This window comes from Rana temporaria, chromosome 1 (genome assembly GCF_905171775.1).
Source record: "Rana temporaria chromosome 1, aRanTem1.1, whole genome shotgun sequence".
Classification (NCBI taxonomy): Eukaryota; Metazoa; Chordata; class Amphibia; order Anura; family Ranidae; genus Rana; species Rana temporaria.
This window is the reverse complement of record NC_053489.1, coordinates 72,937,906-72,959,144: the sequence shown is the minus strand read 5'-3', so window position 1 is coordinate 72,959,144 and position 21,239 is coordinate 72,937,906. Positions and strand designations below refer to the sequence as shown.

At 44.6% G+C, this 21,239-nt stretch overlaps 1 protein-coding gene across 1 annotated transcript in view; it reads right to left on the bottom strand.

Moving 5' to 3' along the window:
• Positions 1-21,239, bottom strand: part of ITGA1 (integrin subunit alpha 1) — a 209,916-nt gene that overhangs the window by 88,128 nt on the left and 100,549 nt on the right. The window contains exons 8-9 of the mRNA XM_040339304.1: positions 15,036-15,186; positions 5,658-5,823 (exon numbers count right to left, since the gene is read on the bottom strand). Of these exons, the coding sequence (XP_040195238.1) occupies positions 5,658-5,823; positions 15,036-15,186 (317 nt within the window). The remainder of the gene's footprint in view (positions 1-5,657; positions 5,824-15,035; positions 15,187-21,239) is intronic.

Sequence of the window (21,239 nt, the reverse complement as noted above, 5' to 3'; positions counted from 1 at the left end):
ACGTACAATTTTCAAAACTCGACGCGGGAACGACGTCCATACTTAACATAGGATACCCCTCATATAGCAGGTGTAACTTTACGCCAGAAAAAGCCTAACATAAACGGCGTAAAAAAATGCGCCGGGCGGACGTACGTTTCTGAATCGGCGTATCTACCTAATTAGCATATTCATCGCGTAAATATACGGAAGCGCCACCTAGCGGCCAGCGTAAATATGCAGCCTAAGATACGACGGTGTAAGACACTTACGCCAGTCGGATCTTAGGGAAATCTATGCGTAACTGATTCTATGAATCAGTCGCATAGTTACGACCCTGCACACTCAGAGATACGACGGCGTATCCGGAGATACGCCGTTGTATCTCCTTTCTGAATCCGGGCCAGTATATGTATGTGTAGTTTTTAGTCCTCAGCATAATAAATGCAAAAATAAAAAAAGGAATGTACACAAAAGGCCTATTTCTCTCAAATATTGTTCACAAATCTCTCTAAATCTGTATTAGGGCCTTTTCACACCAGCGGACCGTATGTCTGTATTTCATCCATTCGTTTTCGGACATACATGTATCCCTATGGGATAGCGGGTGTCAGCGGATGAACATCCGCTGACATCCGATCTCATCGGTGTCCGCTATGCTCCTATTCTGCAGACGGAGGAAAATACTATTTTTCCATCCGTCTGCGGATCGGATCGGGTGAACATGGACAGACGGTCCGTGTTCATCCGATCCCCCCATAGAGGAGAGCGGAGATCTGACAGGGCGGTCCCTGCACAGTGTGCGGGGACCGCCCTGTCATCTGCCGGCTCAGCGGGGATCAACGGAGCGATCCCCGCTGAGCAAGCGGATGAGAAATGTGCTGATCCTCACGGGATCCGTACATGTGAAAGGGCCCTTAGTGAGCACTTCTCTTTTGCCGAGATAATCCATCCACCTCATAGGTGTGGCATTTCAAGATGCTGATTAGACAGCATGATTATTGCACAGTTGTGCCTTAGGCTGGCCACAATAAAAGGCCACTCTAAAATGTGCAGTTTTATCACACAGCACAATGCCACAGATGTCGCAAGTTTTGAGGGAGCCTGCATTTGGAATGCTGACTGCAGGAGTGTCCATCAAAGCTGTTGCCCTTGAATTGAATGTTCATTTCTCTACCATAATCTGTCTCAAAAGGCGTTTCAGAGAATTTGGCAGTACATCCAACCGGCCTCACGTGTAACCACACCAGCCCAGGACCTCCACATCCAGCATCTTCACCTCCAAGATCGTCTAAGACCAACTACCCAGACAGCTGCTGCAATAATCGGTTTGCATAGCCAAAGAATTTCTGCAAAACTGTCAGAAACCGTCTCAGGGAAGCTCATCTGCATGCTCGTCATCCTCACCGGGGTCTCGACCTGACTGCAGTTTATCGTCGTAACCGACTTGAGCGGGCAAATGTTCAATACTTACATTTGGCTCGAACTGCTGGCTCATCCCTAATAGTGAGTATGAACCCCAGTGATAAAAAAAAGTAAAATTAAAGTTAGGGTTGTCCCGATACCACTTTTTTAGGACTGAGTACGAGTACCGATACTTTTTTTCAAGTAGTCGCCGATACCGAATACCGATACTTTTTTTAAAATGTGTCCCCAAATGCAGCGATGTCCCCCCACAGATGCAGCCATGTATCCCCCCATCCAGCCAGCGGCACCCCCCATCCAGCCAGCGTCACCCCCCATCCAGCCAGCGTCACCCCCCATCCAGCCAGCGTCACCCCCCATCCAGCCAGCGTCACCCCCCATGCAGCCAGCGTCACCCCCCATCCAGCCCGCGTCACCCCCCATCCAGCCAGCGTCACCCCCCATCCAGCCAGCGTCACCCCCCATCCAGCCATTGTCTCCCCCCCATGCAGCAATGTATCCCCCCATCCAGCCATTGTCACCCCCCATCCAGCAATGTATTCCCCCAGCCATTGTCACCCCCCATGCAGCCATTGTCACCCCCCATCCAGCCAGCGTCACCCCCCATCCAGCAATGTATTCCCCCAGCCATTGTCACCCCCCATGCAGCCAGCGTCACCCCCCATGCAGCCAGCGTCACCCCCCATGCAGCCAGCGTCACCCCCCATGCAGCCAGCGTCACCCCCCATGCAGCCAGCGTCACCCCCCATCCAGCCAGCGTCACCCCCCATGCAGCCATTGTCACCCCCCATCCAGCAATGTATTCCCCCAGCCATTGTCACCCCCCATGCAGCCATTGTCACCCTCCATGCAGCCATTGTCACCCCCCATGCAGCCAGCGTCACCCCCCATGCAGCCAGCGTCACCCCCCATGCAGCCAGCGTCACCCCCCATGCAGCCAGCGTCACCCCCCATCCAGCCAGCGTCCCCCCATCCAGCCAGCGTCACCCCCCATCCAGCCAGCGTCACCCCCCATCCAGCCAGCGTCCCCCTATGCAGCCAGCGTCACCCCCCATCCAGCCAGCGTCCCCCCATCCAGCCAGCGTCCCCCCATCCAGCCAGCGTCCCCCCATCCAGCCAGCGTCTCCCCCCATCCAGCGTCTCCCCCCATCCAGCCATGTCACGCTTACCTGCATCCCCGCTGCCGCCGACTCTGTAATACGGGCGGGAACATTACAACTTTGAATCTCTGTTATGATTGGCGCCGCGCTGCGTATAGACACTCCCCCTCGCTCGGGATTGGACAGTTCACCCGAGCGAGGGGGAGTGTCTATGCGTGGTGCGAATCATTACAGCTATTCAAAGCTGTAATGTTCCCGCCCGTATTACAGAGTCGGCGGCAGCGGGGATGAGGCGAATGGCGGCGGATTACGGCGTTTCGTGGCGGCGGGCGGCGTTCGGCGGCGGGCGGCGGCAAGTATTCTATTTATGTATCGGGGCGGGGTATCGGCGTCTGAGTACCGCCGAAAAAACTCGGAATCGGTTATATACCTAAAGCCAAAAATAATTAAATCTTTGGATAAAATAGGGCAATGTTAGAAACCTGAAAAGTCTTCTCAATAATGGAGAGCAAGAATGTATATTTGTAAGAATATGTCTTAGATCAGTGGTTCTCAACCTGGGGGTCGGGACCCCCTTGGGGGTCAAATGAGGATTTGCCAGGGGTACCCAAAACCTGGGCTGTTTCTGAAGCCTGCGGCCGCCCACTCGGCCTCTTCATAGCCGTCCATTCACGGCATAGCTGGGAGGCAGAGACTAGAGATCAGCTGACTGGTAAGGAATGTGAAGTAGGAGGGGCTGGAGGAGACCCTATCTGCTGATTTTAGCATAGGTGTCACTGCTACGAGAAACCACAAAGTAGGAGACACAGTGAGTAACACTACCTGTGATTATAGTTGCCTTAAAAGTCCCCACTACAGTTCTCAGATCAGCCGATGACCTTCAAGAGCATTTAAGTTGGCTGATGCCAACTCCCCAGCAGCACTGCCACTGATCCCATACTCCCCACCAGGGAGTAAGAGAAGTAATAAAAATAGAGAATACATGAAAGGGAGAGGAAAAGAGGGGGAGAAACAAAGAAAAAGGGAGAAAAAGAATAAGACATCTAGAGAGGGATGGGGATAACAAACAAGAAATTAGGATAGAGAGAGATAAAAGTGAAAGAAAGGAGAACAAAGAGAATGAGTGGTACATCCTAAAATGTACCATAAGGGGTTTTAATACTGTACGAGTGGAAGGGACTGGAGGGAGCGCTAAATGTCCGTGGGTTAGGGGCGCAAATTACTTGTCTTGCCTTGGGTGCCAAAAACTCACGATAGGAAAATAATTTTACTGTTAGGGGTCCCCACAACTTGGGAAATTTTATCAAGGGGTCACGGCACTAGACAGGTTGAGAACCACTGTCTTAGATACTGTATATAATTAGCACTTCTTTCATTTTTTTAGTAATCTGTGCTCTGCTGGAGATTTCCCTTACTTCATGACTTGGAGACACAACAGGAAGTGGGAGGAAAGCCCCTCTTGCCAGCTGTCACCAGCACAGGTGTCACCATTGTAAAATGTCCTATTAATTTCAGTCCTGGTGACAAGGACAATAAGAGAGGATAAATCCACCCAGCGCATTTACAGACATAAGTAACAAAAACTGAATGAAGGTTTACATTTTTCAATGCTGGAACTTTTTTTTGCACCCATGTTAAAAAGAACATATTAGGCCTCATGATTACTTAAAACTCCACTATCATTATGTACTTTCTGTATGCAGGGGCCTTGTAGAATAACATATGGCAGTGGCAATTATTAATGTCACATGATATTTAAATAAAAGATAAACAAACGTTTGTCTTTTAAAGCAGACAGGAGTTTGTTTAAATGATCGTACTGCTATTGATGTGGCAGGGATAGGACTAAAGCCTCGTACACACGGTCGGACATCCGACAAATTTTCCCTTGGAGTTTTGTCCGAAGTGAGTTGTCCGGTCACACCCATAGCATACACACGCTAGGACTTTTCTGCAAACTTTTCTAAAACTTTCCCAACATCACGTGTCTTTTCTGCTCTTTTCTGCTCTTTGGTTAACTTTGGTTAACTTCTGCTATTGTTGGTTGATTTTAACATTGGTTCTGGGCATGCGTGTTTGTACTTCGGACAAAAGTCTGATGGCTTTGCTGTACACACGGTCAGACTAGGCACCATCAGACTTTTGTTGTCGTAAAGATTGTCCGTTTGCAGAACAAACTTTTTGTCCGACGAAACCCGAAAAAGTTGGTCCGATGGAGCATACACACAGTCGGACAAATGTGAAAACTTGCAGATTTTGAAGTTTGTTGGGCGAAAGTCCGACCGTGTGTGCGGCCTTTAGACAGACCATACATGATGCATTTCCCCATCAAAAAATGGTTCAGTTTTCTATCTTAACACAGAGCTATTGTATTCTAACCGAGGGGATCGAAATTCGACCGGTCCCTGCTGAACTAGCCAAATTTGGATCCATCTATGATTGGCTTAATGCCGCGTACAGACGGTCGTTTTTTGTGATGAAAAAAAACGTTTTAAATCATGAAATAAAACGACGTTTTTGAAACATAATTTTCAAAGACGAAGTTGCCTACACACCATCGTTTTTTCACAATGCTCTAGCAAAGCGAGGTTACGTTTCACCACTTTTTTCCATTGAAGCTTGCTTCATAACTAGCTTCTGGGCATGCGTGGGTGTAAAAACATTGTTTTAAACGTCGTTTTTTGCTACACACGGTCAATTTCTGTGAAGTAAAAAACAACGTTTTGAAAAACGACACAAAAAATTCAAGCATGTTCGAATTTTTTTTGTCGTTTTTTTGAAGACATAAAACGACGTTTTGCCCACACACTATCACTTTAAATGACGTTTTTTAAAACGTATTTTTTTTTTCATCACAAAAAACGACCGTCTGTATGCGGCATAAGACTTCCCCAGTCAATCCAAATTAAAAAATGGTTTTGGCTTTAGATGTTTTTTAGTTTTAAATGCTAGTAGTAAATTGTAAGGGTTAAGTTAAGAGTTTGAGTAAGGGGAGGTAACATAGACATTGGGATGGATCATTTAGATATTTGGACATTTTTGAGGTTTGCTCGTTGGACATAAAAACACACGTGTGTGTTTTACACACTTGTCCATGTGCAGTCATAGTTAAATTGTGGCAGCCCACATATCTTTTACTTTTGTTTTCGGTACCTTCAAGAGCAAATATCCGTTCTCCCAGTGATTCCGCAATTGTTGAAAGAACCAACTCATCCGACACATTAAAGAAATGTTTCTCTTTTGGGTCACTTGCAATAGATTTAATCTCATTAACCAATTTTTCTGTACTTATGTTTCCTCTGTTGTAGTAACCAAGAATCTAAAATGATAAAACATTATATTATATACATATATGCAATACATGCACAAATGACTATGCATTGTTTTGTTTATTTTGACCTTTGTACTTTTTTTATTTTTTTTTATGTTTACAGCAATATTTCAGTCATTTTCACCTTATTTTAACCAATAAATGAAAACATACCAGCAACTATCCTAACTTTTCCAATTTACAAACTCCTTATCTTCAAATAGTTCCCAGACTCCAAAAGTAAACCTGTTATAAGTGTGAGGCCCCGTACACACGACAGAGTTTCTCGGCAGAATTCAGCGAGAAACTCGGTCAGAGCCGGATTCTGCCGAGAAACTCTGTCGTGTGTACACTTTCGGCCCGATGGAGCCGCCGAGGAACTCGTCGAGAAAATAGAGAACATGTTCTCTATTTTGTCGTTGTTCTATGGGAGAACTCGGCCCGCCGGGCTGCTCGGCGGCTTCAGGGCTGAACTCGCTGAGGAACTCGATGTGTTTGGCACGTCGAGTTCCTCGGCCGTGTGTACGGGGCCTCAGAATTTACCTAAAGTAGGTGTGAAAGTTGGGTGTGAGGCACTGGCTGTGGACAGAGTGTGAATGTGTCACTTAGGTTTCACACATGCACATTGTGAGAGGCTCCAGAGTTGATGTCTGATATGGAGAAAAAAAACTTGTTTTCCTGTTCTTAATATATTCTGTTCTCAGTCTTGGAACCTGAAGACTTTACATAGCTTTGGGTGGGAATAAGTCTCCATACCTCGGTCCACATCTTACCCGTTAACCAGTCCTTTATTTTTAGTCTTAGCTTATGGTGCACCTCAAAAAAATAAAATGTCACCAAAAAGTTAATTATTTCAGTAATTCAATTCAAAAAGGGAAACTCATATATTATATACATTTATATATAGTATAATTATATTTATATTATATTATAATTACATAGATTTATATTATAATTCTAAATAAGATTAATAGTATGCACTCAATAGTTGCTCGGGGCTTCTTTTGCATGAATTACTGCATCAATGCGGCGTGGCAAGGAAGTGATCAGCCTGTGGCATTATGGAAGCTTTGATAGCGTCCTTAAGCTAGTCTGCATTCTTGGGTCTGGTGACTCTCATCTTCCTCTTGACAATACCCACAGATTCTCTATGGCAAGGGTGGGCAATTATTTTTTCGATGGGGCCACATGAGAAACTAAAAATATTTTGGAGGGCCGGGCCGGGCCAAAAGGCTAAACTCAACTTGCTTGTCTTGAAGGGAATGCCTATACCAGGAAGTAATCCCCGCTCGGAGGCATAGAAGAGATACGGCTATAACGATAAGTACCAAAATAAAATAAAAAAGACCAGCATACTGCAGATGTCAGCAGTATGCTGGATCTAACTGCAAAAAGGTGATTTTTGGGTGGACTACCGCTTTAAGGTAGAAAAGCATAAAAATAGTTATTTTACAAAACCCTCACACGGACAGGATACAGGAGATATCAGAGACAGCAGACAGAGATTGCATACAATGATTTTGAACAATCTCACCACTGCCATTTTTGTCTGGAAACTGCTGCCTGTGCCTGTCTGACAGCAGAAACCCTGTAATGGTTAACAGCACCATTATACCTAAAATCACTGATAATCCACAAGCTAATTGCTCATCAGAATAAGGGGTTTTCTTTTAATTAGCACATCAAGTTCAGGTAACTGAAAACACCATGCATGCTGTTAAAAAATTAGCTAAAATAGAGCATTTTTAATAGCAACCACGCAGAGTGCTGTCAGACAGGCACAGGCAGCAGTTAACAGACAAAAATGGCAGTGGTGAGATTGTACAAAATCATTGTATGCAATCTCTCTGTTGTCTCCGATATCTCCTGTATCCTGTCCGTGTGAGGGTGAGCAGGGAGGCAGCCAGGCTGGAAAGATTTATTGATGGTGGAGGGGGCTCAGGTGGACCTGTGGTAGGTCCACCTGAGCCCCCTCCTCCCTCCACCATCAATTAATCATTCCAGCCTGGCTGTCTCCCTGCTTACCCTCACACACAGTCAACGGCGGGCAGCAGGCTCCACAAACTTTACTCACTCAGTCGGGCAGGCACTGGCAGGGGTCCGTCCGTTGCTCCGGTGGGGCTCTGTTATCCAGTCCACCAGTCCCGACTGGTCAGGCTCCCTCCGCAGCCGCTCAGGTCACAGACCGTGACTCTCAGATCTCTCTGGCTCCTCCGTCCTGTCTGCCTGTTCATAGGCTGGCGGGAAAATGCGCTCACTGCATTGGCTGCACGGGCAGGTGGGCTGGGCAGCAGGTAGACTCGGCGGCTCAGCATCGGATCTTCTCGGGTATTTCCGGGAATTGCACATGCGCAGTTCTGACCCTGAGCCGATCGCCGCCATTTTTACTGGCACCTTTCCCTTACATTTACGTACAGGGGAAAAGTGCCTTGTTTTAACAAACTGTCCGTGGGCCGGATTAAAAGGTCCGCCGGGCCGTATACGGCCCGCGGGCCGTAGTTTGCCCACCACTGCTCTATGGGGTTTATGGCAGACTAATTTGCTGGCCAATCAAGCATGATCATTAAACCAGGTATTGGAACTTTTGTGGGCAGGTGCCAAGTCCTGCTGGAAAATTAAATCAGCATCTCCATAAACCTGGTTAGAGGGAAGTGTGAAGTGCTCTAGAATTTCCTGGTAAAGGGCTCCACTAACTTTGGACTTAATAAAACACAGTGGACCAACACCAGGTGACATGGCTCCCCAAATCATAACTGACTGTGGAAACTTTACACTGGACCTCATGCAACTTAAATTCTGTGCCTCTTTACTCTTCCCTTAGACTCCGGGCCATTGATTTCCAAATGAAATGGAGAATTTACTTTTCTTTTATCCAAAAAGAGGACTTTGGACCACTGAGCAACAGTCCAGTCCTTTTTATCTTTAGCCCAGGTAAGAAGCTTCTGACTTTGTCTCTGGTTCAGGCGTGGCTTGACACAAGGAATGCCACAGTTGATGCCTATGTCCTGGATACGTCTGTGTGTGGTGGCTCTTGAAGCACTGACACCAGCTGTAGTCCACTCCTTGTGAATCTCCCCCAAAATCTTGAATGGCCTTTACTTCACAATCCTCTCAAAGCTGTGATTATCTATGTTGTTTTTGTACCTTTTTCTACCACACTTTTTCCTTCCAGTCGATTTTCCATTAAGATGCTTGGATACAGCACTCTGTGAAGAGCCAGCTTCTTCAGCAGTGACCTTTTGTGACTTGCCCTCCTTGTTGAGGGTGTCAATGACTGCCTTCTGAACCAGACTGAGAGACAATTTAAAGGCTCAGGAAACCTTTGTATGTGTTTTGAGTTAATTAGCTGATTAAAGTGTGACACCATGAATCTACAATATTGAACTTTTTCACAATATTCAAATTCTCTGAGATACTGAATTTGGGGTTTTCAATAGCTGTAAGCCATAATTATCAAAATTAAAAGAAAGAAATGCTTGAAATATATCACTCTGTGTTATGAATCTATATTATATATGAATTTCACTTTTTGAATTAAATTACTGAAATAAATTAACTTGTGGATGATATTCTCACTTTCTCTCTTTCTGTTGTTACCTCTGCCAAATGTATCTGCTGGGTAAAAGGGTTGAGTGCCGACAAAAGGTACAAAAGCGGCTTGTATTGGAGAACCCATTAAGGACATCCTGTTAGTCTAGAACTGACCTGAATTTAGATGCTTGCTCACACAAGCAGAGGTTTTGTTTGCCTTATGGACTTGCTGTACAATGCCCTCCTGTATTGAGAACTGTCGCCTTGCTGAATAACAGTGCAAACCTGCTTGGACTGTTCCTTGGAACCAGGGCCGGCCTTAGGCCTTTAGGCGCCCTGTGCGAGAAAGATTTACAGCGCCCTCTAGTGACCACGCCCCTCAGTAACCACACCCCTCCATAACCACGCCCTTTCAGTGTCCACACCTTTCTCCAATACCGGCTCCATTTAAAGCCTTCCATTCCCAAAAAACAGATTACAAGCTATGATAAAAATACAACTTTTATTCACATAATAACGCCACCTATACTGTATATCACACGCTATAATAACGCCACATATAAAATAAATCACATGGTATAATAACACTACCTGTAAATTTACTATCAAATATCAAACATAATTACAATAAAGTATTTTTTAACTTTTGTAATTACTGTTCCTTTAAGAAACACCCTATTTAAATAGGAAAATACAAAAACAGACAATAAGCAGTACACTGCATTTATAAAAAAATAATTTACTTACAGAAAAAAGTTTTTACATCTGCCACCTGCTTCTGTGGATTCTTGCGCTCCTTTGTCTTCTCAGTGCGCATGGCATATGAGCTCCTCATTCCTGCTCCTCATAGCAAGGCAAGGACAGCCGCCCACGCCTGTGGCCTGCCAGTACTTTGTCCAGTTTTAAAGATGGCCGCCGCACTGTTGCCGAGCGGCGGCAATCTTAATGAATAACCCACAGACTGCCAGTGACAGTGATCTCCGATCCTAACAAGGCAGGGACAGCCGCCTGTGGCCTGGCTGTACCTAGAGCATTTGGCACCCGGGACAGATCCTATATCTGCCCCCACGGTAAAATTTAAAATCCCACTGTGCCCCCTGCATCCTTTAATATCTCTGTCATTACTGTGTACCCCTCTCCACAACTGCACCTCTGGACCCCTTTACATTATACAACACCCTGCATCACTTTACAATTCACAGCCCCCCACAGCTCTAGACACCTATATGTTACACAGACACCCCTCTAACCGTTCTGGACACCCTGCATGTCACGCAGACCTCCCTACAGTCTCCCCCTACAGTGCAGACCCATCCCCCTACAGTCCCCCCTACAGTGCAAACCCCCCTTACAATACAGACCCACCCACACACAATACAGATCCCCCCACAATGCAGAACCCCCTCCCCCCTACAATACATGACCCTCTCCCCCCTACAGTACAGAACCCCCTCCCCCCTACAATACATACCCCCCCCCCCACAATACAGACCCCCCCACAATACAGACCACCCCCCACAATGCAGAACCACACACAATACAGACCCCCCCACAATGCAGAACCCCCCCCCCCACACACAATACAGACCCCCCACAATGCAGAACCACACACAATACAGACCCCCCCACAATGCAGAACCCCCCCACACACACACAATACAGACCCCCCACAATGCAGAAACCCCCCCCCCCCCACACACAATACAGACCCCCCCCACACAATACAGACTCCCCCACAATGCAGAACCCCCCACACACACACACACAATACAGACCCCCCACAATGCAGAACCCCCCCCCCACACAATACAGACCCCCCCACAAGGCAGAACCACACACAATACAGACCCCCCACACAATACAGACCCCCCACAATGCAGAACCCCCCCCCCCCCACACACAATGCAGAACCCCCCCCCACACACACACACACAATACAGACCCCCCACAATGCAGAACCCCCTACAGACCCCCCCCCCCCACACACAATACAGACCCCCCCACAATCGCACACAATACAGATCATTTGAGCCACGTGCTGCACACACACAGCACAGGAAAAGGGGGAGGCGGCTGCACTCAGTGCACTGTGCCGGGCTGCCTGTGACTGAGACAGACAGTCACAGGCAGCTGAGACTCATCAGACCCGCGGCGCTGCAAAGGGAAGGGGGGTTATTGCTGCCGGGTCTCGGGTGTGCTGACGGCTCGCTCGGGTGCGACTTGCACCCTCCATGCCTGCTGTGTGTCTGCCGCTGCCTCCCGGCGCCCGCTAACGGCGCTAAGTCTTATTCAGTCACGCAGGGGGGGAGGGGGGCCGCGCTGCGCCGCCGAATCTGACTGTGACCATCGGAATCTGTGCAGGTCGTCAGGCGCCCATGTTGCTATGGCGCCCTGAGCGACCGCACAACCCGCACACCGCAAAGGCCGGCCCTGCTTGGAACCCCATGTTTCATGCATAGTTTACCGCAGCCAATACCAGTAAAGCCTGTTCCCCCCACAGGGCGTTTATGCTGCTATAATTTTTATTTGAGTATGCTACAGGCCCTGAATTAATAAAGTACATGTAAACCATATAGTTACATAGTTATATAGTTAGTCAGGTTGAAAAAAGACACAAGTCCATCCAGTCCAACCACAAAAAATAAAAATAAACAAACAAAATATAAAACACAGTACAATCCCATACACCCAACTCCATACCCACAGTTGATCCAGAGGAAGGCAAAAAAACCCCAACAGAGCATGATCCAATTTGCTACAGCAGGGGAAAAAATTACTTCCTGATCCCCCGAGAGGCAATCGGATTTACCCTGGATCAACTTTACCTACAAATCTTAGTACTCAGTTATATTCTGTACATTTAGGAAAATATCCAGACCTTTCTTAAAGCAATCTACTGAGCTGGCCAGAACCACCTCTGGAGGGAGTCTGTTCCACATTTGAACAGCTCTTACTGTGAAAAAACCTTTCCGTATTTGGAGATGAAATCTCTTTTCCTCTAGACGTAAAGAGTGCCCCCTTGTCCTCAGTGTTGACCGTAAAGTGAATAACTCAACACCAAGTTCACTATATGGACCCATTATATATTTGTACATGTTGATCATATCCCCCCTAATTCTCCTCTTCTCAAGAGTGAATACATTTCGTTCTTCTAATCTTTCCCCATAGCTGAGCTCCTCCATCCCTCTTATCAGTTTGGTTGCCCTTCTCTACACTTTCTCCAGTTCTCCGATATCCTTTTTGAGAACTGGGGCCCAAAACTGAACTGCATATTCCAGATGAGGTCTTACTAATGATTTGTACAGGGGCAAAATGATATCACTCTCTCTGGAGTCCATACCTCTCTTAATACAAAAAAGGACTTTGCTCGCTTTGGAAACCGCAGCTTGGCATTGCATGCCATTATTGAGCTTATGATCAACTAAAACCCCCAGATCCTTCTCCATTACGGATCCCCCCAGTTGTACTCCGCCTAGTATGTATGATGCATGCATATTCTTAGCCCCCAAGTGCATAACTTTACATTTATCAACATTAAACCTCATCTGCCACTTAGTCGCCCAGGTAGACAGAGCATTGAGGTCGGCAGTGATTGTAAAGGCAGAAGGTGCATTCTATGCATTATGATAATGATAAAAAGTCTTCTGTGTGCAGCAGCCCCCCTCAGCTCCCCAATACTTACCTGAACCCGTACCCGAATAGCAAGCTGCCTGCTGTGGCAGCACTCAACATGAGGGAGGGGCCAGGAGCACCGAAGGGGGACCTGAGAAGAGGAGGATCTGGGCTGGTCTGTGCAAAACCACTACACAGAGAAGGTAAGTATAACATGTTTGTTATTTTTAACAATAAATAAATAAAAAATTAGACTTTACAATCACTTTAACAATGGACTTCCTTTTGGTCTGTAGAGGCATTCTGTAGTCCTAACACACTTCCTGTTATAAGGTGACAACACTACTCCTACATAGATACAGTACAGACCATTGTCACCCTAGGACAGAAAGGTGAAGAAAAGGAAAGGAGAGTCAGAAAAAAGAGAGCTAATGCAGTCCCTATATCTAACGACTGATAAGGTGCAATATTTCACATTACGCATACCTCCCAACTTTTTTAGATGGGAATGAGTGACACCTATTAGCAAAAGTATGTAGGCAAAGGACACACCCCATGCCACACCCCCTTAAATGAGAATTGTAAAAAAAATGATTAGTTAAACCCACAACTGCTTTTTTTTTACCTCTTTAAATTGGCTTTTGAAATTTACAAATGGAGCAATTTAGAAGTTGGATGAAAGATTTAGCGCTGGGAAACACTTTTTGAAAGATAAAAAGTGCAATTTATATACAACTATATAGATCAGACCAAAATGAGGGACAAGTGAGGAGGAAAGAGTGACAGAGGGACTTTGTTCCAAATCAGGGACAGTCTCTTGAATTCAGGAACAGTTGGGAGCTTTGCATTATGGAGGGGTTGGATACACCTTAATGTGGATTTAAATGGAATGATTTACTAAAGGATTTGAGAATCTTTAAAAAATTGTGAACAATTCTCACTTTAAAGTGGAGTTCCACCCATAAATATAAAATTACATCAGTAGTTTTAAAAAAATGTCATTAGTCCTTTAAGAAATTTTTTTTTTTTTTTTTTAGATGCCTTCAAAGTGTTGTTGCTAGGCAGAATAGTTAATCTTCCCACTTCCTGCACCTAGGTGCTTAAGCTTCCTAACCTACACCGCACAGACTCCTGGGAATGTAGTGGGTGTAACTTTCCAGGAGTCTGTGCACTCCCCAGTCTCGAAGAATCATTTGACTTGGACAGTACAGGTGCTGAAACCTGATCTGAAACCTATTACACTGCTGTGCAGCACTGAGCATGTGCGAGATCTGCAAGGCTGAAATCCAGGAAGTCATACAGTCTGGCTTCATGATGCCCACACTTAAGATGGCCCCAGTCAATTTCTATTTTATAAAGTGTCTAAATTCTGTAACAACCTAACAAAACTGACCTTAGTTTACAGACTAACTTTACTAGAATACATTAAGCTTGTGTATTACAGGGGTATTTATATATAAAAAGTGAAATTGTGGCCGGAACTCAGCTTTAAATATCCAATCATATACAGATGTGTACAGGAATCTGCTTTTCACTATGTTACTAACAAGGACTACAACTTTTCATCATAAGACATTTTATAAAATGAATAGGATTATATAGGTAAAGTGATTGTAAAGGTTCTGATTTTTTTACATAAAAATAACAAACATGTTATACTTGCCTGCTCTGTACAAGGGTATTGCACAGAGAACCCCCAATCCTCCTCTTCTGGGGTGCCCCAGGCCCCTCCTCTTCATCGGGTGTCTCCACGTAAAGCCTCTTTCCCAGGGGGGCACCCATGCAGGCACGCTCCCGAGTCCTGCTGCTGCCTCTACCGTGTCACTGGATTTGATTGACAGCAGCAGGAGCCAATGTCCAATGAGATGAGGGTCAGCAGCTGGAGCCACTGGGCTCGTGCACCCTGCTGGAGTGAATGGGCTCAGGTTGGGGGGGGGGGGGGGGTCTGGGGGGCGCTGCAGCAAAGAAGGTTTTTCACCATAGTATAGAATGCATTAAGGGTTAAAAAACGTTGAGACTTTACAACCCCTTTAAGATGTACAGTAAATGTACATACACATTTACAAGTATATACTTACAGCAACACCATATCTTTCAATGCCATCTTTTTCGCAATCAGCAATGACATTAGGCAATCGATAACCATCATGAGATTCACCATCTGTTACAACCAACATAACCTTCTTAACTCCTTTCCGTGCACCTCTTTCTTCACTGAAAGCTTCCTCTCTAAAATATACACAAGATCAAAAAATAATCATGTACATTTTTACCTATCATTTGATATTATTATTAAACAATCTTAATGCTGATCCCCCCTCTCAAGTAATTTGTCTAGGCGAATTACATGCCCTGTGCTCCCTTTGCCTCCTGGGATATGTACATCACATATCCCAGGAGGCATAGCCTTTCATTCAAGAAGGGAGGAGAGATCAGGCTTATTAGTGAGTCATAGGGAGACATGCTGGCTGAACCCAGAACAGCTGGCGGCATGACGTCACAGTGAAACATGGTGGCATGGGACTGAGCACTGAAAGAAGAGACGTCACGTCACGTCTCGCCCAGACTCGAGAGCGCCTGTCGGGCAGAGATTATTCCGCGGCTCCACCTGACAGGGAAGCAAAGACCGGGTCCTTTGCTTGTACTGGGGTGCAGGAGCGCACTCTGCATGTCTTTGCAAGCAGGTGCAGCTCTGCAGTGTTGTAGGGGTGGCTGGCGGTAGTCACAGTCACTTGTTAACCAGAAAGTATAACAGCACACTGACATCACTGCGGCAACCTTCCTACAATAAATTGCTTCGCTTAGGGCATCCGCCCCTTCCGCCCATCACTTGTACCAGCTCTGAGGATGCCATTATGCTTGACGGATACCAGAGGAAGGACCAACCAACAAACCCATACATACATTTAAAACCTTGCAAATAAGGGACAGTATGCAAATTAAACTAATAAAAGCATCATTAAATTCACTTTTAGGAAAATTTTTGATGAATGCTCACTGGAAATACATTCTAGTTTCTATATAAGCCAAGCCTATGAATGCTTTTGTCTTACCAAGGATTATAAGCGAACGCCACCCCTTCAAAAACAAAAATGCATTTCTGTCGACGAGTTATCATCTTTTTACAATCATGTGACATAGCCTCAAAGTTTCCAGTAGGTGGTGACTATAGGAAGGAAATATTGTATACTGTATATTGTTTAAGAAGTTAAATACGCCATGCATCTGTCTGGAATCAGTCATTCCATGAAGCCTTAGTTGAATTCAATTAGCTGTCTTAGCATTCCAGGATGACAAGCCATATAGCACACATCATAATTCAGCAGGAACGGCTAAGTTTCCATATTCGGCTATGTGCTCGGAGTCGTTAAAAGATCCACTACGCTATATTTAGTTTACTTTGTGTCTCTTTTAGTTTTAGTCTTTTTGTGTCCATCTGAAAAACGAAGTTCAAGTGGATATATGACCTTCAATGCAGTTAGAGTGATTAGGAACAGTATTCACTGAATTTACAAATTGGTGCCAAGTAATATTTTTTGTCTTTAGGGCCATGCTCCGAAATATAAAGGGCTATTGTTCAACAACCATATTCCATGCACAATGCTCAGTGTTGGAGAATTTAGTATTTCTTCATGTACAACGCCACTTTTTTTTTTCTTTTGGCCACTTCATTCCCTGGCAAAAATAAGTCAGCAACATGCAGCACACCCTCCCCACAATACAGCACTGTCCTGCTCCAACACCCAGCATGGGTCCTCTTTCAGATTGAATGACACCCAGCAGAATTCAACCCACTTCCCTTGAGCTCAGTTGTCAATGACACACCCCTTGGGGGCGTGCAGCTTGTGCTCACAGTAAAAAACTGCATGGACACGCACATGTTTTATTGTGAGCATGCAGGAGAAAGCACTGACTATCCCCATCTGCTGAAGATAATGAAGAGGTACTCTAGCTTGTCATGCTAAGATATTGGGGTTTAAGGTATGTAACCTGGGAATGATTAATTCCTTGTACACACGAGTGGAATTTCCAACAGAAAACTCCTATCGGAAATTCCGTTCGTCTGTATGGAATTTCGACCGTCTGTATGTAAGGACCGTTGTCATCGGTTAACCGATGAAGCTGACTGATGGTCTGATGTGCCTACACACCATAGGTTAAATAACCGATCGAGTCAGAACGCGGTGACGTAAAACACAACGACGTGCTGAAAAAAACGAAGTTCAATGCTTCCAAGCATGCGTCAACTTGATTCTGAGCATGCGTGGATTTTTAACCGATGGTCGTGCGTACTAACGATCAGTTTTGACCTATCGGTTAGGCGTCCATCGGTTAAATTTTAAAGTTCCTATTTTTTTGACCGAAGGTTAACTAACTGATGGGGCCCACACATGATCGGTTTGAACCAATGAAAACGGTCAGACCATTCTCATCGGATGTACCAATCGTCTGTACGCGGCCTTAGACTCGTCACCATTTATGTGGAAGCAAAAAACACAAACTGGGCCAAAATCTGCCCAATCTATATACAGCCAATTGCAAGAGGGATTAGCACTATCTGTCCAATGTCCTTAGTAAGTTGTTACTTTATCTCAATAATTTATTGAGTAGCAGTTGGTTTTACATCAAAACCACTGAATGTAGGGCAGCGTCTGCTGTAAAATATTTCTCTCTATGCCTTCAAAGAAGTCAAATATTTCATGTTAAATACAACAGTTCTCATAATACATATATTATTTTAAAATTGGTTCCACTGAATTTACATAGAATGGAGAACAACGTCATAGGTTTTATTTGTATTGAAGTGCTGCCAGACACTTACTTACAATGAAACTTTGGTTTTCTTAAAGCGGAACTTGTTTTCACAAGGTCCTCCCTCCTGCCTTCTCCACCCTCCCTCTTATAATAAAAAAAATATTTAAAAAGTAAAAACGTTTTTCTTTAACTACTTCAGCCCTGGAAGAATTTACCCTATTCCTGACCAGAGCATTTTTTGCAATTCTGCACTGCGTCGTTTTAGCTGACAATTGCACGGTCGTGCGACGTTTTACCCAAACAAAATTGACGTCCTTTTTTTTTCACAAATAGAGCTTTCTTTTGGTGGTATTTGGTGACCTATGCAGTTTTTATTTTTTGCGCTATAAAGAAAAAAGTAGCACCAATTTTGAAAAAAAAGCAATATGTTTTACTTTTTGCTATAATAAATATATAAAAAAACTATTTTTTTCCTCAGTTTAGGTCGATATGTATTCTTCTACATATTTTTGGTAAAAAAATCGCAATAAGCGTATATTGGTTTGTGCAAAAGTTATAGCGTCTACATAATAGTGGATAGATTTATGGCATTTTTATTAATAATTTTCATTTACTAGTAATGGCGGCGATCATCGATTTTTATTGGGACTGTGACATTATGGCGGACACATCGGACATTTTTGACACTATTTTGGGACCATTGTCATTTATACAGCGATCAGTGCTATAAATAGCCACTGAATACTGTATAAATGACACTGGCAGGGAAGGGGTTAAACACTAGGGGGCGATCAATGGGTTAAGTGTGTCCTAGGGAGTGATTCTAACTGTGCGGGGGATGGGCTACCACTGACATGACATCACTGCTCCCGATGACAGGGAGCAGTAGATGTCATGTCACTAGGCATAACAGCGAAAAGCCTTGTTTACATAGGCATCTCCCAGTTCTGCCTCTCCTCACCACAATCGTGGGCTGCTGGTGAACATCGAGTTTGCAGGACCCGCGGGCACATTCCCGAGGCACACAGCGCGCGTACCCGCTAGGGGGCAAATTCAAAGGGACGTACAGGTACGCCCATTTGCCTGCCCTTGCCATTCTGCCGACGTGCGGCGGTCGGAAAGCTGTTAATTGTTATTTTTTCTCTCTTATTTGCTAAATTCCAACCTAGGCCAGATTGACATCACACCCCCTACTCCTGATGCATGGGCATGCCGTGGAACCCTGTAACGTGTGTGCGCATGAGCGACATTCCGCAAACTGCCTCCTGGGATGTGTGACATTGCCACTCCAGAAACCGGTTGCGACATGTCATGCATGGGAACACATGCTGTGGAGTTTCTTCCAGGTGCTGTAGAACTGGCAAAGATTCTCAGTGATACTGGAGAAGAAGGGCGAAGGGAGAACTTAAAGCAAGACAACACTAAACTCATTGGTCTAGTAATTTTTTTTTTATTGTAAGTCAGCCACAAGTGTTAGGGGTTATTGTTTTTGTTAGGGGTTATGCAGAGTATAGTTACTCCTAAAGAAAAAATATAAAGGTGCCCTACTTGCATTGCAAACATTTAAAACAAAGGGTGCAAAATGAAGGAAACACGTTCTGGACAGCCGCACTCTAAAAATAAATTGCTTTTATTTTAAAATTAAAAAACACACAAAAAGCATGCCACAGCAGGCGGGGTAAAAACTGACGCGTTTTAACGCCAAACTTTAGTGCTTATTCATGAATAAGCACTAAAGTTTGGTGTGAAACGCGTCAACTTTTTACTCCGTCTGCTGTGGCATGCTTTTTGTGTGTTTTTTGATTTTAAAATAAAAGCAATTTATTTTTGGAGTGCGCTGTCCAGAATGTTTTTCCTTTATTTTGCATCACTCCATGCATTTCCAGCACCCCTGGCTTTGGATCAGGTGAGGAGACTTTCTGCTGTGATTTCTCTTTTTCATTAAAACAAAGGGGTTGAAGATTGATTATTCTGCCTCCATTCTGGAGATACCGGTGTAGATCTCACCAGCACTAAAAATAGTCAGCTAAGTGGTCTCCTTTCATTATCATCACCAGATCAGTCTTCGTTTTAGGAAATCCTGCAGACTCTGCTACCCTGTATGCAAGGTTAAGCATTTAAAAGCATCTAACCAAAAATAAACCATAGTGCCTTTAATGTAACTTTAAGGTTTGTGCACACTTTTAGGAAAAGGCAGTGAGGCAATCACACAAGCAGGAAACAATATTTCTGGAGGTATATTTCACAAACCGTGCCCAGAATGTCTCCATTGTTTCCATGGGTGTGGGGTTTTAGACAGCAATGGAAGTGTCACTATGGCTCCGCTCATTCATTGATGCTGATATCATGTTGGTCCTCTGCTCTGCATCAGTGAGGATCGCACAACCCAAGGAAAAGGCCTGGCCTAAAGATGTCCTCCAGGTTAAAGGATACTCATTGCCATATCCTGGTGTCAATGCAGGGAATCGTGGGCTAGCCTTCACTACAGTCGGCAGTGTCACTACAGTGCACCTAATTTATAATGTACTGATGCAGTCAGTTCTGCATCAGTGAACACCACCCAACCCCAAAAAGAGGTAAACAGGAAAAGGAATAACCTAAAGACTTTGGAAAAGATAGGAATTAAAACATAAAAGGCATTACGTACAGACAGTGAGGGCCAGAAAGCTTTATTGCTATAAAATTAATTGCTAATCTAATTTTCAGCCCCTCAGAAATCTCATTATCTGCATTTAGAATTGATTTACTTGTTTTCCCAATAATCTACACAGAACTTGCAATGACATCCCATGTATTGTTGTATTGCAGTGAGCCTTTAATTTCTTAAGATATTGCATTATTGTTATTGCAGTATTGCAATTTCTCTCTCTTTACAACCTGAGACTAAATGTGTGATTTTAACAGGCAAATTAATGAAATTACTGCAATGACTTGTCTGATCAAAGCTTACAAGGGTACATAAGCTGTAGTTCTCTAGCTACAACCACCCACCTTTTCTAATTGCTTTAGGGATCTGGAAAACTTCCTTACAATTTTAAAAGTGGATTTACTGTGGATTTCGAATATGTTGATATTGGTAGATAGTTATGCGGAGTATGAAAATTTGAAGTTGTGAGACGTAGTAGGGTGTTAAGATTTGCCTTTATAGATGGATGTGGCTGAAGGGTAAGGGGGATATTGGCTTTAATTTGTGTATGATAGGGTGGGTTATATATGGCGTGTGTATGTGGGATGCAGTCGGTAGATATGCAGATGCAGTAGGTGGAACAATGGTTAGATGAGTGGAGGTGTTGGATCCAGAGAAAGTACAGACAGGTATGAGGGACCTGGAGAGGTATACTGGGGCTTATAGGCAGCTTGGGACGTTGAAAGTAAGTTGCAAATTTAAGTGTATGAGATTAAGATTACAACTAGCACCAGGATCCTGTACATTCATGCTACACTGCTACTGTTGGACTCAAACACAGTATTGTCGGCTTTTAGATCTTTAGAAAGTCAACCTCTATACTTTCTCAGAAAATGAAGAA